Genomic DNA, 20,154 nt, shown 5'->3' with positions numbered 1-20,154 from the left:
AACAGACACAAAATAGAAAAAGGAAATAGATGTCCTACTTTTAGGAGACTAGGCCTTCTAGGTCCAACTTCAAAACATAAACTCGAGAACAGTTTCTCTTTACGTTTTCATTCATTTAAAACGTTTGGTCATATCTAGTAGGAATCTTAATCTAAAATTTTAAGGAAGGTTAGAGACCTAATGTGGCCATATAATGTAAATATAAAAGAGCATCTAAATATTTTTAGACACGTTTTTAATAAATTGTGAAAGTTTAAACTTTCGTGATAGGGATGTTATCATTTAGTAATTTCTTTATACATACATCGATAGAGCTAATTTTGATAAAGTTCATAACTAATTTAAGGGCCTTTAATGGGCTATATGACCATTTATTGTCCAATCCAAATAAAATTTCTCAAAATGATTTATCGATACGCAAAACAAAATATGTCGGATTTTATTCGGATATATTTATATATTAACAAATTATATGGCCAAATGTAAACTGAGATGAGACCAGTAACGGGCCAATCCACAAAATAAACTTTCAAAGTGATTTGTATATGGGGAATTTAATGTCAAGTGACTCAACTCAAAAAATTGATTTTGATGAAAATTTGCTTTAAAATTTTGAGCTCTATCGCTCAAAAACAGCCGGACAAGGAGGGGGTCAAAGTTGGATATTTTGGTCATACAGGATTTTATTCCAATGACTTTTCACCTATTAGACCTAGCAAAAAAAATTTTTTTTAAATTAAAAATAAATTTTTAGAAAGTATGAAGAAATAGCTATCTGAACTCCTTTGGACAATTTGAATAAAACCCTGTATGACCAAAATGTTCAACTTTGACCCCCTCTGACTCCGGCAGTTCTTAATCGATAGAGCTGAAAATTTGTGTCTGGCCTACAATCCCATAGTACTAAACTTGCTGCAAATTTCATCCAAATTGGAAGACATTAATTTTTAAAGTTGGGTCACTTAACACGAAAAAAATTATTTATACGGAATTTTATTCCGTTATTCCGTGCATTTAAGTGATTTTCGGTATAGGACCTATTACCAATTATGGACGAACCCGGAAAAAATATTCACAGTGTATTTTATATGTACTTTAAACACAATCTTGACGAATTTTATACTGATATCTTCAGTCAGTAATTGAATATGTTCGTTTACATGGTTATCGGAAGTGGGTCTTATATGGGAGCTATGACAAATTATGGACCGATACAGATTTACGTTTGTAACATGATCTCTGTTCCTTAATTAAAATTTTGTGGTAATATCGATATTTTTGAGGAAGTTTTCATCTATAAATCAATTTTTGAGCGATAAGAAAACATGTGTTCTGAGAAAACTACTCAGGAATAGGAAAAAAAACTTTTTTTTAGGTAGTCAAAAATTTTTACTCATAACTTATACCAAACTGCTTTGGATAATAACGAATATATTTGGTATATAATTTGGTTGACTTTCTTTTCTTAGTTTTAGCGGGAGTGTACGCAGACAGACAGACAGACGGACATGGCTAAAGCGACTTAGAATTTCATAAGGACACGTAATAAATATACTTTTTTGGGTCTCATATGAATTTTTCTATCACCACTAATGGTGGTGGAGGGTATAACGCATACATAAAAAGTTATAGAAATTTTTACTCAATTTTTAATCACTTTTGAATCTATAGGGCTTTCAGAGTTTTCAAAATTTCAATGAAAAGATGACACTTCTCATGATTGTGGACCTTTCCTTACGTGCTCACAAAATTTTATTCAAATCGGTGACTATGGAGAAAATCGTTTACGATTACTGAGATCAAGATTTTCAATCGGTGGTAGGGAACTGAAGCATCTTTCACAACATACATATATTTTCTATTTTTCTCGTGTTTATTACATTAATACGCATCGTATTCCTACATGAGATTCTTAAAAAGACTGTTCCTCGGGACACTCTAGTATATATGTAAGTTAGTTCATAAATATGTATATTAAATAAATAAATTGAATAATATCTGCATTTGACATTGACATGTATTATAATTTTAAGCTGTGGCAGAGAAAATTAGGGTAATAAATTTTTCCACATTTTCCGTATATTAAAGTGAGGGTAGTAAAAAATTCCACCTAAATTTAAGACATTATAGAAAATAGCCTTTAAGGGAATTGTTCTAAAATTATAATTTAATATTTGTAATTGTTGATTGTACAAGGAAATCTAGATTATACCCTTAAACTAGATACGACTCAAACTTAGTAAATATATAGAAACTATGTAATTATACTCTCCTTATAAAGTTTTAAAAACTAAAGTTTTGCTAATAATACACATATTTTGCTATACCCTAATAAGTATACAGATCTATATATTTGTGTGGATACCTGCCACCCTCATATTCATATTACAAATCTTTGTATATTCTAACCATTAACACTAGCAAATTGTTCAAACTTTAATAATTATACACATGAAACTGACTGTGAAGGACACAAGAGAACACAAGAGGCGAAAAGGAGAGAGCAAAGACAGACAGACGGACAGAAGACATAAAGACATCAGACAGACAGACAGACAGACAGACAGACAGACAGACAGACAGACAGACAGACAGAAGACAGAACAGACAGACAGACAGACAGACAGACAGACAGACAGACAGACAGACAGACAGACAGACAGACAGACAGACAGACAGACAACAGACAGACAGACAGACAGACAGACAGACAGACGGACAGACAGACAGACAGACAGACAGACATACAGAAGACAGACAGACAGACAGACAGACAGACAGGACAGACAGACAGACATACAGACAACAGACAGACAGACATACAGAAGACAGACAGACAGACAGACAGACATACAGACAGACATACATACATACTCATACATACTACATACATACATACATTACATACATACAACATACATACATACATACATACATACATCAGACATACATACATACATACATACATACATACATACATACATAACATACATACATACATACATACATACATACATACATCTACATACATACATACATACATACATACATACATACATACAATACTACATACATACATACATACATACATACATACATACATACATAAATACATACATACATACATACATACATACATACATACATACATACCTACATACATACATACATACATCATACATACTACATACATACATACATACATACATACATACATCATACATACATACATACATACAATACTCATATCATACATACCTACATTACAGACATACATACATACATACATACATACATACAATACATACATACATACATACATACATACATACATACATACATACATACATACATACAGACATACATACATACAGACATACATATGTATATATATTTCTATTATTTTATTTAGCTCGTTAAACTTTTTGCCATGTTTACGTATACCAACCAATTAATGGTCAAATAAAAAGGAAGAAATACTCAACATTTTAGTTAATTAAACTCTAATTGAGTCATAGCAGATGTTTGTTTTACGAAATGTCCAATAAAAGAGATAATTTTAGGTCATTGGCATTAGCAGTTGCTTTGTTTAAGAGTTTTTAGCTATTATACTATAGAAAGAAAAAGTTTTAAAGAAAAAGTTGTTTTTGCTTTGTTTGTGAAAGTACAAATTAAATTTTCCTAAATAAACATTAAGATAACATTATGTTGTAAATAAAGAAACAAAATGGATAAATATGTCCACAAACAAAGTTTTAAAATGAAATTATATTTTGTAAATTCCTTTTGTAGTTAATCACAGCATTAACAGCAAACATATAATTTGTGTATATGTTAAAAGTTTTAGGGGGCTATTCATAAATTTTTATCAAAGGTTTATAAATCAAATTTTCATACAAAATTTGTTCTATAAACCTTTGATAAGTGTTTATGAATAAGGCAGTTAACATATAACATATAACTTAAAACTTGAATTTTTACTGTTAATTAAAAATATGTTTTTAAAAAACTATTAAAAATTAGAAAATTCGAAATGTTACTATTTTTTGTAGTTATGATTATCATATCATTTTCAGTTTACTTTCATAAGTTCTTTTACAAAGATTTTTTGTGATAATATTTAAGAAAAAAGCTGATAATAGAAAAAAATTTAAATTTGGATAGATTGAACTTTCAAATGATATAACGCAGATTACAAAATGACGTCGCAGTACTAAAACGTCTTATATTTGGCTAAAAATAGCTTATGAGATGGCCCCTGGGCTAAAAATTTGTTGTCCTGAGATATTATCCCCAAGTATAAATTCACTACACACATATTAGTAGGAAAATGTCGAAAGAAACTTTTAGTATGTACTATATTTATTTCACCATCTGTTCGTTATAGTGTAATAGAAATTAAGGCTGAAGGAACCATAGGAAAAAACATATTTTCATTTCAATATGTGCAAGAAAGAAAAAAAAGTAATAATAAGAATCAATGCCTTTGAAACAACTTGAAGACATAAAAGAAGTATTATGGTCATGTAATTTGTGTAATAAGAAGTATAATATAACCAGAACACACTCAAACATTACTTTGTGAAATGTAACGAAACATCTTTAAGTGTGAAACATTTAAGGGACCACGAAATGAAACCTCAACACTTTTATTTACAACAAGCAACAAATAGTCATTATCTATTGTCCTTCACACCATTATAGATACACAAAAGCACACAAATACATATACATACATCCATACGTAAAAACGCAGCTAGAACGATAGAAAGAGAAGTAAACAAATAAATGCATGTTTACAGAATTACACATTTATCGTTTATTATGAAAGTGAACTAAGTAAGTTTTATTTGTTTAGAAACGTTTCAAGCCAGTAGGTTTTTAACGGAAATATTTTTTTTTTTTAATTTTTTTAGGACAGTATAACATTGATTTTTCTTACTTTCACGACTTAAACCATTTATGCGATATGAAGAACCTAGTTAAAAATGTACATATGTATGGTATAACTGAGTTTATAATGGTAACGTAATAGCCAATAATGTTAAGGACATACAATTGTAGTCTGTAGCAATTGCTCTAGATATCCTGAACTATTGGATACTGAATTCATGTTATGTACTGAATAACTAACTAACTAACTAACTAACTAACTAACTAACTAACTAACTAACTAACTAACTAACTAACTAACTAACTAACTAACTAACTAACTAACTAACTAACTAACTAACTAACTACTACTAACTAACTACTAACTAACTAACTAACTAACTAACTAACTAACTAACTAACTAACTAACTAACTAACTAACTAACTAACTAACTAACTAACTAACTAACTACTAACTAACTAACTAACTAACTAACTAACTAACTACTAACTAACTAACTAACTAACTAACTAACTAACTAACTAACTAACTAACTAACTAACTAACTACTAACTAACTAACTAACTAACTAACTAACTAACTAACTAACTAACTAACTAACTAACTAACTAACTAACTAACTAACTAACTAACTAACTAACTAACTAACTAACTAACTAACTAACTAACTAACTAACTAACTAACTAACTAACTAACTAACTAACTAACTAACTAACTAACTACTAACTAACTACTAACTAACTAACTAACTAACTAACTAACTAACTACTAACTAACTAACTACTAACTAACTACTAACTAACTAACTAACTAACTAACTAACTAACTAACTAACTAACTAACTAACTAACTAACTAACTAACTAACTAACTAACTAACTAACTAACTAACTAACTAACTAACTAACTACTAACTAACTAACTAACTAACTAACTAACTAACTAACTAACTAACTAACTAACTAACTAACTAACTAACTAACTAACTAACTAACTAACTAACTAACTAACTAACTAACTAACTAACTAACTAACTACTAACTAACTAACTAACTAACTAACTAACTAACTAACTAACTAACTAACTAACTAACTAACTAACTAACTAACTAACTAACTAACTAACTACTAACTAACTAACTAACTAACTAACTAACTAACTAACTAACTAACTAACACTAACTAACTAACTAACTAACTAACTAACTAACTAACTAACTAACTAACTAACTAACTAACTAACTAACTAACTAACTAACTAACTAACTAACTAACTAACTAACTAACTAACTAACTAACTAACTACTAACTAACTAACTAACTAACTAACTAACTAACTAACTAACTAACTAACTAACTAACTAACTACTAACTAACTAACTAACTAACTAACTAACTAACTAACTAACTAACTACTAACTAACTAACTAACTAACTAACTAACTACTAACTAACTAACTAACTAACTAACTAACTACTAACTAACTAACTAACTAACTAACTAACTAACTAACTAACTAACTAACTAACTAACTAACTAACTAACTAACTAACTAACTAACTAACTAACTACTAACTAACTAACTAACTAACTAACTAACTAACTACTAACTAACTAACTAACTAACTAACTAACTAACTAACTAACTAACTAACTAACTAACTAACTAACTAACTAACTAACTAACTAACTAACTAACTAACTAACTAACTAACTAACTAACTAACTAACTAACTAACTAACTAACTAACTAACTAACTAACTAACTAACTAACTAACTAACTAACTAACTAACTAACTAACTAACTAACTAACTAACTAACTAACTAACTACTAACTAACTAACTAACTAACTAACTAACTAACTAACTAACTAACTAACTAACTACTAACTAACTAACTAACTAACTAACTAACTAACTACCTAACTAACTAACTAACTAACTAACTAACTAACTAACTAACTAACTAACTAACTAGTTAACTGACTAACTAACTAACTCTTTTTTTGACAGTTTCCTTAAAATTTCGGGTTCGTATAAACTTTTTCGTTGGTATCCTACTGCAATGAAGGAGGGGGCCGGGACACATTTGATCCCAGCCCTCCTACATATAAAGCCTTTTTTAGCAAATCTGTTTTGACATTTGTCAATTCTTTCGTAACTGGTGTATTCATAAAATAGTCGGGCATGTCCAACTGTACTTTCATACTATGTTTTTAAGAATTTACTCCTTCTCTAAACCAATGTAAATAGTGTTGATTACGAATTAAACTAAACGCATGTTCAATTTCTTTATTGGGTGTAAAATATTTAGATAAATATACACATAACTATACCCACACTTAAGGATAAGTCTTAATGTTATATGTAGTTGCAATAGTATCTATGTGCTCGTACGTAAGTAGTTATTTGCCTTTGTAGAAAGTTTTCTTATTACAGTTAAGTGTTGTTAGTTTAAAATGGGGTTACTGTAGAGAGCGTAACATTTTAATATAGAATTAAACAATTAAATATAACTGGGGGTTGTAAATTAAATATTAAAAAGCGGTCATAATCATTATGGTATAATGTTGCACTTTAAAGGTACTTTTAAAAATATTTTATAGCTGATAAATTAAAAAGAACGTTTAAAATGTCGTTGTTGAGTTTAGATAGGTAGTTATAAACAGTTTTAAAGTACATTTAATACTATTAGGTGTAAAGTGAGCTTAATAAATCATTACAACTAACTGGTGTAATCATTTTACCTATGAGATAATGAATTCAAAATTTTTTTAAAGCGAATATATACAAATATGCTGTAAAATAACATAATTTATTATCTTAAAATACCTTAAATAGGAAAAAAGCACTCCCAAACAAACATTTCCTATCAAAGCAAGTACAATTTTGTTTTAAGAACGTAAGTAGTTCTAAGAACTAGAAAAATGGTATTATGTCTGTCTATGCGTTTGCTGTTGCTATACTTGGTATTTTTGCAATGAAACTTATCATGATTTATAATGTGAGTGTCAAGTACATATTCATTCATACCTTCGTATGATAGGTAACTTATTTCTATCATAACTTTGGCCTACTTTTATGTTGGTATAGTATAGTGAAAATTTATTTGCCATAAATAAATGCATAAAAAAGTTTTTTGGGGGGAAAGACTTAAAGTTGCTATAATTTTACCTTACATGATGCTATTTTATGTAGTATTAGTAAAACTTGGCGAAATATGGGCAACAGTTTGTTGATATGGAAAAATTGTTGAAGAAAGTGTGCAAAGTTTTATGAAGTAAAATAAATTCTTTATATTTACTAATTATATTTATTTATTGCCAAGAAGAGTAAAAAAATTATCAAATAATAAATTTTGAAATCTTTTACCTATAGTCTATATGATGAATATTTATCTCAAACTTTTTTCAATTCAAACAACCATATGTTTGAATTTAAAATATGCTGAAATATTTCATTGACTTTTTTTTGGCTACCTGCTATGCTTTTAAAAATACTTTTTCGTTTCCTGCTTTAAATTACTTTTTATTTTACTTTAAAAACAGTTTGCTGCCATTCCTTTTCTTTAACAAAATTTCTTTGCACAACTTTTATGCCCAACTTATGTAACTGAGGAGGAAGTTGGAAATTGCAGTCAATAAATAATGTTTCACTAACTACTTCATTCCTTCAGGGATGTCTAAAGTATGTGAAAGACGACTGCAACAAAAGAAGTACATTCTCGAAATTACTAGAGGAGAAAATGTGCAAATTGTAAAGCATAATGTCTGAGAAGAAAATATGAATGTAAAATAAAGTTTTTACTTTTCATTTCTCAATCAATTGATTGGGAATTTTTCTCAATTGTACTTTTTATATTGTATTTGTTAAAAAGATTATTTTAGACAATGATTTGTACGTAGTCAAAGAAAACAAATGAAAGAGCTCTTAAATAAATAAGAAAACTATTGCAATCTGGATTTTATAGGAATTTATTGTCTGTAATTAAAAAAATAAATAACAGAGAAAGGAGACAGATAGAACATCTGCATATCTCTCTTTGAAAGGAGATTATGCGTTGATCTGTCAAAGTTTTAATAAGAATTTAAATTGCTTTTTATATTTTCGCTATATGGAAATGGGACGAACATTATTAATTGGAAATCCTTCAATTAGCGATAATAAAACTAACTCTGTAAAGCAAAGATTTAATAGCATCTCTCCAAACTCTCAAGTATTTAAACTTTATAGTTTTTTGTTGTACTTTTTTTTCCAAAAGCTTTGCATTAATTTGTAAAAGTTTTCTCAATTTTAAAAATTTGTTTATACATAAAATAAACGATTTTAATTCATTATTTTTTTACTTTTGTCCTTTTCTCTTAAATGTTTGCAAAGATATTAAAAAATTATAAAACTTTTTGTTGTTTGCATTGCATTTTGCGAGTAAAAATTTTTAAATATTCATAGAGGATAGCAGCAAATAGAAAAAAAATATTTTTTTAAATATTTTTGTGAAGAATATGTATTCAAAAAATTTAAAGCAACAAGCAAAAGTTGCATGCATACAAATTCATAAACTATTATTATTTTTTTACTTTTCATTTACTGCGCATTGCTTTTTGTTGTTATTTGTGCTTCAAGTGAAAACTTTGTCATAAACTTTTTTCGTATTTTGTTCTTTTTTTTAACTTTCCATTATAAAAGAGTCTGTAGGGGAAGGCAGAGTGGAACAATCCACTGCAGATGCTGTTAAAACAATTATAAGATGATGAAAGAATGTTGCATGTCAATATAGGTACATATGCATGTATATGTTGTAGTGTTCCGAGGAACTGAGGAATATCTCTAAATCGAAGCATAATAATGTACACAAGAAAACAACTTTTTGGAAGAAGTTATCAGTTCCTTACCAAAGATCGAAAATTTGAATCTTAGTACAATATTTAAAAAATCTTTTCGAAACGAGTTCGCTCCGTAATTTTGCTTTTTACCACAATAGGTCATAATATTGTCATCATTTTTGGATTACACAGAAAAATATTAAAAAAATAGTTTGGCATGAGGTTTGGTTCATTTCTGAATTGTTTAAATTATTTTGCAATTTACCTTTATGCCGCTTATAATGCAAAAAAACCTCAATTTTGTATATCTTTTGAGACCCATTTCGAAATCATTGAAGACATTTTTATACCCACCATCAAAAAAAAAAAACGAAAAAGCTTTGTCATTCCGTTCCTAACACTTCGAAATATTGGTTATAGATATATATATTCTAGATCCTTATTAAATTCTATGACGATCTAGACACATCCGTCTGTCTGTCTGTCCGTCTGTCTGTCTTTCTGTATGGGTCTAAACGAGAGAAGCTGAAAAGCTAAAATTTTGCCTGTTTGATTTTAAAAATGGGCAATATCTGCCCAAAAATCATTGAATAAGGTATATACATAGATCCAGAATTGACCGTACCCCATATAGAAAATCCCCTTTCGAAAATTACTTTAACTAGCTTAAAATTACATTATATCAATGAAATTGTTCATAAACAAGTTTTATACGAACCAAAATCTCACTATCAAATTTTGCGAAAATCGGTCCATAATTGAGCCTTCGCCCCATATAAGGTCCTCTTCAGAAAATTACTTTAACGCTCATTATTGGGTTATAAATCGCTGTACTAGTCGACAATGTACGACATTCTTAAGTATGATCCCCTTAAACTCCTAAGATATTACTCATTACTTTTGATATATAGGATTCAAAATTGACATTGCAACACATGCTTTGATTGTGGGTATATAAGATTCGGCATAGCTGAATATAACACCCTTACTTGTTTCTTAATATATTGTACTAAGATAAGGATTTTCAATCTGAGGCTTTTTGAAAAATAAGATTTTTTATTGTATTTAGTACATTAATACGGATCGTTTGAGAGGTATTCCTTCAAATGATTGGTCCACGGGACAATATAGTATGTATGTGATTATATTTTTTATTTCAAGGCGTGGCTAGGGTTTTGTTGGAAATTCAGCTATGAAGATGTGTTTTCGTTTCCAACTTCCATCGAAAATTCGATCGGAATTTCTGAATTTGTTATCGAAAATTACAAATTTTCATTAAATATTCGAATTTCTATACTATATTTATATGTTCACAAAAATCTAAATATTGTAGATAAGTTTCGTTTTTAATCAAAATTATAATTTTTGTACAAAAATTTCAGTTTTTCCCTAATCCTTTGAAAAATCCAAATTTTTATTTCAAATTTTAATTTTTACCAGAATTTCATTTGTTGTAAAAAAAAAAATTACATTCCACTCTCTTATTTATAGTTTCAATGTATTGCTGATGTAGTTTTTACTACTTTCCGTTCATTTCATTGTTTTCAAAAAAAAAACCTTATGCCTTTTCAATCTATTGTTTTAAATTTGAATTCAATTTGACTTGGACTTGAACACGCTACTGAAAATTAACTGACATTTGGACTATAAAAATGAAGAAAAGTTTTATACTACATATAACAAATCTATTGTATCTGGGACTTTATATACATTTAAGTATTCATGATATTGAATAAAAAAACTTATTTAACAGGTGTTACTTTTTTATCTTAGTTTTTTTTTTTACTGCAGTTCTCCCTCTGAATTTTATTTGTTATACAAGTTCACGGCACACTTCATTATTTGTTTCGTAATACGAGTCAGTGACTGTCTGTTTTTAGCAGTATGTCAGCAGTTTAGAGCAGAGATTCCTTGTTTGTATTTTAGTTTTTTTTTGCAAACAGAAACTTTTATAGATACTTTTGCAAACTGTAAAATACTAACGTTAAATAATGTTCAAATTGCAAAATAACTATTTTGCTGTTTATTTCTACATATTTTTGCATTTACTCGTACTTATAAATTTTAATATTGTTTTTTGTCAAAGTTTTTCTTTGAGCTGGGTAGAGGAGAGAAAGTATCAGGTACTTGTTTATGTAGTATGAATAAAAAGTTATTATTCTTTTGCTTAACACGTCTGGCAGTTCGTTCGTTATTCTTTACTAATGAATATTTTATTGTTTACTTTGGCAAAATAAAATGTGTTATTAAAATGTTTTTTATAAAATTTTATGATATTTTTATAATTGTAAAAGTTTACAGTGTTATAGAAAAAATGCTTACAACATTAATAAGTTGAAAATTTTACAGTTTATTTATATGTATGTATATATAAAAATCATTGTTAACATTATTAAAAGTTCTCTACTATCAACTAAACAAGCTTTCCTTAATCGCAATACTAACATACGTGTTTATATTTCATTTCAACAAAAAACCTCACCTGTTCCTCTTACTAATGAAATTGTATTCATTGTAAATAACACCGGATCATTAAACTTTAACATTCATCAAACTTTTGTTTTAATGATTTTCCTGCCTGCCATCCTGACTGCTTTCAGCATGTGTACGCATTATACAACAAAAATTTACACTGTTCGCAGCACGTAGCAGCGAAACTTGAAACACTTAAAAACTAAAAGCAACAAACTTCTATAGTGTTTTATACTTCGATAGTGTTTTATACTGTTATATACATATACAAGAAGTTTTCTTAATGGCCAACAACACTAACGGATACTTAATTTAATTGTACAAAATCATGTTTCCCGTAAAACTTCAATACCAGGCTACAACCAACAACTACTCTATACTACAACATTGTTACTAAATTATGCATTATTTGAATAAATTTGTAAGTTTTGCATTTACTACGTTGTTCTTGTTGTTATTGTAGAAACATTTTAAAACTTTTAATGTGATTTTAATAACAATTTTATGGTTGTTAAGAAATTTGTTTCATTTGTCAAAAGGAAATAACTTTTTCAATATATTATTATAATAATACTCTAATAACGTATAAAAGATGTGTATTTGTATGTGTAGTGTTTAACTTACCATAGGATTTGGACCCATTTTAACATTTTTGGCCATGTCCATCATATCGAGTGCTAGGCGCGCAATGCATTTAGCATGATTTTCACAGTGATCGGGTAAACCGGAAACAGCCATGTATTTATCACCAACAGTTTCCACCTTTAAAAGTAAGAAAACATTATTAAAGACCTGGGGCGTATGATTGTTATAATTTTTAACAAATAAGGTATACGCGGTGTGTTCCGAATAGGTTACAAAAGTTGTCGTTTTGGTTAGGTTTGTACAAAATTTGAGAGTAGAAGAACATATTCCGAATTGATACGGTTTAAACAGCCAATCATAAATACAATGATTAAGTAGCAATTGTGACAAAATTTAACAGAAATATGTTGCATTCACCCAGAAGTATGCGAATGTCGAGTCATATTTGACCATATACAAAGTCTCTAGAATATTGCTTTAATGTTCATAAAATAGCTTTGAATGTAAGATTTGCCATATCTGATAATATACATAACTTGTTTAAGTTTCCTTAAGGCTGGTACTCTGTTTGAAGTCCTGAAAAATGTTTATCAACTTTTACAATTTCATTTGAAAAAATTTAAATGTATCAATGTTATCTACCTAGGGATTTAAAAAATAAGATTTCTCATGTCTTAAATAGAAAAACCCCAAGATTTAAATAGCTTAAATCTGTTACAATTGCAAGATTTATTGAACATTACAGACGACATTTTCTTTTATTTTTTTAAAGCGCCCTAAGATATGCTTTGGCGATATTTAGTAATAAGTAATGTGTGTTTAAGAGATTTTCGGAAGGGAACCTTGTATGGGACCGATCGCACCCATAATATGAACCGATCGTGAAAAAATCTTAAAATAAAATTTTTGTATACAAAACTAAAAAAAATTTCACGGTAACATTTCTGTATATAAGAGCAATACTTGTACCAAATTTTATATGGATAATTAAGTAATGAATTAAGTGCGTTTAAGTGATTTTCGGGAGGGGACCTTGTATGGGAGCTATGACCAATTATGAACCAATCGGAAAAAAATTTCACGGTAATATTTTTGTATATAAGAGCAATACTTGTGGCAAATTTTATATGGATATCTTAATTTAGTAATGAGTTATGCGCGTTTAAGTGATTTTCGGGAGGGGACCTTGTATGGGAGCTATGTCCAAATATGGACCGATCCAGAAAATTTTTTCTCTATATGAATTCTATTGACAGAATTTTAATTTGTAAAATTTTGTGAAGATATCAACATTCTGACGGAAGTTATTAACAATAATCTCATTTTCCGGAAATATGTAGTTTTGTATAGGAGGTATAAGAAATTGTCGATTGATTCCGGCAATTTTCGACAATAAAGTTCTCGTGTAAAACAAGTGTGTGATGATTTTCATGTAATTATATTGCATAGTTTTCGTGAAAATTGCATCAGAATGTTTAAAAAAATGCTTATTTTTTTCGGAGTTGTTTTAAATTTTGATCCATAACTTTTCCCGATATTAACCGATTTTGCTCATTTTTAATACCAAACTTTTAATAATTTTCGTTTTTACGTGCGCGTCTTTTACACACTCAGAATTTCATAAGGACCAATAATATATATATACTTTGTTGAGCCTCAGATGAATATTTCTTGGTGTTACACACGGAATGACAAAGTTATATATACCCTCTATCGCTACTCATGGTGGTGGAGGATATAAAAATTATTTTTGTAAAAAAACTTTTTATGAATGAAAATTGCATCTAAATTATGATATATCACGTAATATATAATGGATATAAAATGACATATAGTCTCCAATAACTAAAGACCTGTAAATAAACTTTTATTTAAAATTTCACGTGAACTAACTAGAGCCTATATTATTTCATACAAATGGAAAAAACTGTTGTTGAAATGTTGTTAGAAACATTTCACATGTTTTTCAACAATACAAACAGAGTACTAATTCAGCAACATTTTTCCATAAAATTTTCATTACAATTTTTTTTTGTATGAAATTTTTAAAAATTTCCCATGAAATTTAGAACAGAATACCAAGCTTTAGTCATCAATTAAAGCAAGTGCTTTGAAAATCTAATAAAATAATTTTATACGAAATATAAGTATATTAGTTTTTTATCTTTACAAGTGGTGAGACTAACCAACAAACCGACCAACTACCCAACCATTAGGACTCTCGAACCAAAAAAACCAAGAAAACAACTCAGCAAATAGGTTTTGTTTTCCAATGGTTTTGGTTTTGTTGGTATCTGCTTTGGAATAATAAAATCTAATATTTCCTCTACACACACAGTAAGTAAATAGACAGTGAAAAAAAATATTTTAAAAGTTGAAAAGAAACACTAGTCATGTTATGTTTTAATTTAATGAAAAACACTTTCACTCTGTCAGTCCTACAAATATATTTATTTCTACAAAACAGAGGGTTTCTTCTTCGGAATTACAAACTGCAATTTGTTAGATAGAAATAAAAAAATAATATGTATGCGAAAAATTTTATAAATGAATATTAGTTTTGATGCACTTATATCTAAAACAAATTGAAAAAAAAACTTTTAAAAACTGTTTTTCTCTGCAACCATTTACACATTTCAGTTATTAAATGTAAATTTCATCATTTTTATTTACCTTGTAAATATTTGGATTGCGTTTTGAATCTGTTAGAGCATCAAATACTGTATAGAGTTCATTCAGCATTTTAACAATTTTCATGGCACCCTCTGGATCGGTGTTCTCAGCACAATATTGACCAAAACCAACGATGCCAGAAAACATTAGTGTTACGGAATCATACCTGCATAAATCATGAAATATAGCAATAAACAAACACATATGAATAAGTATAGATATATGTATAAAAATCATGAATTGTAAAGATTTTCTATTTATTTAAACGTTATGAATTCATATTTATTTATCTATAAATATGATGTGATGCAAATATTTAACTCACCTTTTGGGTGCAACTGGTCTTTGATGTCTCAACTCATTGGCAACGGATTTTGGTAGTACTGAATATAAAAGTCTATTTAGTGTGAAACAAAGAATTATATTATTTAGTATTTAAAATGTTATGAAGGGTTGCAATATATTAAAACATATTTTATATTTTCATTGTGGAAAAATTCAATTCAATTATCTAAATGATATTTACCTATCAGTTTTCTGTTTTTCACTTTCTAAATCTCTAAATGTTTGTTGCAGTTTATCAGTTAACATTTCAAGATTTTTAGTTAATTTATATTCAGCTTCAAATTTCTCAGAAAGCAGTACTAAATCTCTGGTAGCATCATGTAGCGGTACGTCGGAAATGTGTAAGCCTTTCCTGTAATTACAAATAAAGTACAAAATAAAACAAAAATTATACTTTTTGTAAATTAAACTAAATTAAATCTACGACTGTTGCTAGTTTAAAACTTATTTGTGAATATAATTTTAAATGACTCATGATTTAATTTGAACAATAATGATTATATTATTAATGTTACTTATTTTTCATTATAATGCAATTATTTTGAATTTAGCTAATTATTTAAAAAGAGTTATATGAGGAATAGCGGCAAATATGGACCGATTTTTCCTACAGTTATTTTTATACACACCATGAAAAGAGATGGATGTCATATTCATTTTGTCATTCCGTATGTAACACATCAAAATATTAGTCGTAGACTATATAAGGAAAATGACTTTATGGCTCACAAATGGCTTGAAATTAAAAATATTGGGATGAAATTCAAGAAAAATAAGTTTTAAAGGATCTAAAATCTTTCGATCGGTCCTTAATTGACCCTATAACCATATAAGGTGCCATTCTGAGTATTTCTTTAAAGCTAATAATTGGCCTAAAAATATGCAGATATACTGATGAAATTCGAGAAAAATAAATTCTATAGTAATCAAAATATTTCTACCAAATGTTATGAGTTATCTCGGAATCTCTGACTCAAAGTTATCTACAACACTCTGCACATATGAAATCAGAAAAACTTAATTTTTTCATTTCAAGTAGAAAGTTTTACATTGTGAAATTGCACAGCTTTTATTAACAACACATATACGTATACGTGATAATGATTTATTGATATTATAAATATTAAGTATACGCCTAATTTAGATATTTTTGAAATATTTTTTTAACGCGAATTTAGGTTAAATAATAAAATATATCGAGGGACTATATTCAATAGTCACTATCTAAAATAATACATGTTTTCAGGAGAGCAGAAAAACTGTTTATTTCGCTAGTTCGTGAAGATTTTTGATTTTTTTCTTCTACAATATATTTTTACGACCACATTCTAAATCGTTATATAAAAATAATTTAAAATGTTGCATTATTTGCAAAATTATTCACAAATTTATATCAGATAGAGCTTTTTTTTCTACGAAAATTTTTTACCACCCTCAGATAGAGAGTTTTTCATAGAAATATAAATTTTTTATTTGATTTAATATCAATAATAATATTTATTTTATGCAATTTAATGAAGTAATAGAAACCAAATTCTCGAAAAAGCAATGTTATATGGTTGAACACGGCAATATGATTAATCAAATTAGTATCATAATGAGCGATATCTCGAAAACTATTAAACCGATTTTAAATGTTTGCAGATTTGTGTTCAGCATGTCCAAATTAGTAAAAACACTTGTTTTGCAACAGAAAATTATCCAAAATAATAGAGTTTGAAGCAATTTTTGGATAAGATAGAGTGTTTTGCATTCAGAATTTTTCTTTTTTAAGATAGAGAAATTTAAAAATTGCTATAAAATTGCCAAAAAATTATTTTTTTCTTTGAAATTTATGTCACTGATGAGGGATAGTTTTTTGGAAATTTTGCCATCAAAATCAAATTTTCATGAAAATGACAGATAGAGACTATTGAATATAGTGCCTCGATATAAAAAGAAAAAAATGTGTGCTTAATTTGTCTGGTACGCCTTTTCATGGAATTGTCCACATGTATTTGAATCTAGTGACTGTTTTTGGACTAATCTAGAATAGTCTATTGACTTATCAATCAATACCAATCTATTCCTTTGACTAGTTGATGGGCAAAGAAGAAATTCTCACACTCAAAATTCTATTGAGTGATTATGTAAGCCTAAATTTTAATCAGTTTTTCTCTTTAGTTACCTTTTATAACTTTATTTTCTCTATTGACTATACAAATTAAGGTATTCAAACACAAACATTTTGTACTTGTGGTCATTAACGCTAAGGCAATTTTTTATATGAGATTAGACTAGTAAACATTTAAAAAGGAAATCTTATGCCAGAACATATATAAAATTCTATTATTTGTGTATTGAATTACAGTGTGTTCAGTGATGTTGTAAACATACTTGATAAAGCTTTTTGTTAACTTTGACATCGGAAGCTGTTAAAAAAACAGTTTTCATCACACAGAACTTTTGTTTGAATTATTATATGTCACATTGGCATGTTTTATTATATGTACTATATTGTATGTATGTACATATATTTGGTGTATAATCTCGTAAATTTTTCCTGTAATTTGTCATTCTTGATGGAAAATTCAGAAGAAAAAATTTTAACATACATTTATTCCCTTATTTTATTTTATTTTCTTTTGTTTTTGTTTGGTTTTATTTATTTTTAGCAAAATTGTGTCTATAAAGTTTATATAATATTACTATTATTCATATGGTTGGCAGTACATTGTATGTTTGTATATTAGAGTGTCAGGTACAGCTTTTTTACGAATCTCATGTATGAATACCTCGTAAACGATGGTAATAATTTAATTTTTTTGAAAGGCGCCTCAGATCCCTACCAGCGATTGGAAATTTTGATCTTAGTAAAATATTTAAGTGCAAAAAAATTGTGTGCAATCTTTTCGAAATGGGTCTCAAAAATTAAGTAATTTTGAGCAGATTATGGGAGAAATAAGTTTAAAATATTGTTAGAGCATTTTTGGTCTAATAAATGATTTTGGTGGAATAATCTAACAAAAATTAAAATTATTTTTCTCACGATAAGCACAAAATTATGAATTTTTGCTAGTAAGAAACTGAGGACCCCTTCATAAAATTATTTTTTTATTCTTCTTGTGTTCAGTACATTATACTCATAGTTTGCGAGATATTTCTAGAAAAAAGTGGTGCCCGGGACATCCTAATGTACATATAGTCATCTAAAATGCAAACGGCCCTATCTGACATTTTTAAAATTTTACAGGAGAAGCAAAAAGCTATTTATATTGAAAAGTTTGTTTTAATCAACGCGATTTATTTGTAGTAAATAAACAAATTGTTTAATAGTGAAACCTATCATTTGTTATGATAATTGACAATGGATTATATGAAAATCGATAAATTGGACTTTTTACCTTTATTATTTAAATGTTTTTTTAGGTAGGGCCTTTCGTTTTTTTTAATAAAATTGTTAATAAAATGTAGACATTTGCTTTGATGCAATACATTAGAATCAACAATAAAATCGATTTTGAATTTTTGGTAAGTTAGTGCCGTTTGCGTTTCAGGTGACGATATGTATATATAAATATAAAAGAATTTTTTATTTTTTTTGGTTGCTGTTGTTGTGCCAGTAACTTTTACATTTGTTTTCTGACACATGTCATGACATTTTCATTGTTTGAATAACTATAAACAGCAACAATAACTACAAGCAAAATTAAAACACTTAATTTCTCCTGTTACCGATTAGAAACGAGTATATGTTGAAATTATGATAGGGACCATACGGGAAGAGCTGAACCCATAAAATTATATTTATTCTGAATCCTTATTAAATTCTAAGACGATCTAGCCATGTCCGTCCATCTGTCTGTTGAAATCACGATAGGGACCACACGGGAGAAGCATAAATATTCTCAATTGATAAGGTTTGTTTGGTATTGAAAATGGGCAATATGGGTCCACGTTTTCGTATAGTCCCCATACAAGTGGTCCCTCCAAAATAAAAAAGCTTTAACGGAAATAACTTTTTTAGAAGTACGAGTATAGCTATGTTATTCGACATAAATAAGGTTTATATGAACCAAGCTCTACCAATTTTTTTTGAGGATCGGTTCATAATTGAGCCTACCCCCCACATAAGGGGCCCTTCAGAAAAATACTTTAACACTCATTACTGGCTTCAGGTTCCCTTCAGGAAAGGGGTTTGCTTATCAAAATACAAGTTTTCCTCCTTTAAAAATACGAGTATAGCGATGAAATTTGACATTCTATACAAAACAAAATCTGTGTACAAAATTTTATGAGTATCGGTTCATAATTGACGCATATATGGTTCTCTTCAGAAAATTACTCATACGCTCTCGGTTTAAAAATTGAACAAAAGT

The 20,154-nt window shown here is 28.1% G+C and overlaps 1 protein-coding gene across 2 annotated transcripts in view; it reads right to left on the bottom strand.

Moving 5' to 3' along the window:
• The window catches only part of LOC119599809 (guanylate cyclase soluble subunit beta-1), a 195,760-nt gene that overhangs the window by 100,388 nt on the left and 75,218 nt on the right, over nucleotides 1–20,154 (bottom strand). For both annotated transcript variants that reach the window (XM_037949696.1, XM_037949695.1), the window contains exons 11-14: nucleotides 15,978–16,148; nucleotides 15,777–15,848; nucleotides 15,452–15,617; nucleotides 12,818–12,955 (exon numbers count right to left, since the gene is read on the bottom strand). In XM_037949696.1, the coding sequence (XP_037805624.1) occupies nucleotides 12,818–12,955; nucleotides 15,452–15,617; nucleotides 15,777–15,848; nucleotides 15,978–16,148 (547 nt within the window). The remainder of the gene's footprint in view (nucleotides 1–12,817; nucleotides 12,956–15,451; nucleotides 15,618–15,776; nucleotides 15,849–15,977; nucleotides 16,149–20,154) is intronic.

This window comes from Lucilia sericata, unplaced genomic scaffold, assembly GCF_015586225.1.
Source record: "Lucilia sericata isolate MDLA Ls3-8-SP2 unplaced genomic scaffold, ASM1558622v1 Contig000089F_arrow, whole genome shotgun sequence".
NCBI lineage: Eukaryota > Metazoa > Arthropoda > Insecta > Diptera > Calliphoridae > Lucilia > Lucilia sericata.
The sequence above is the reverse complement of the archived record's forward strand: the minus strand, read 5'-3'. Positions and strand labels throughout refer to the sequence as shown.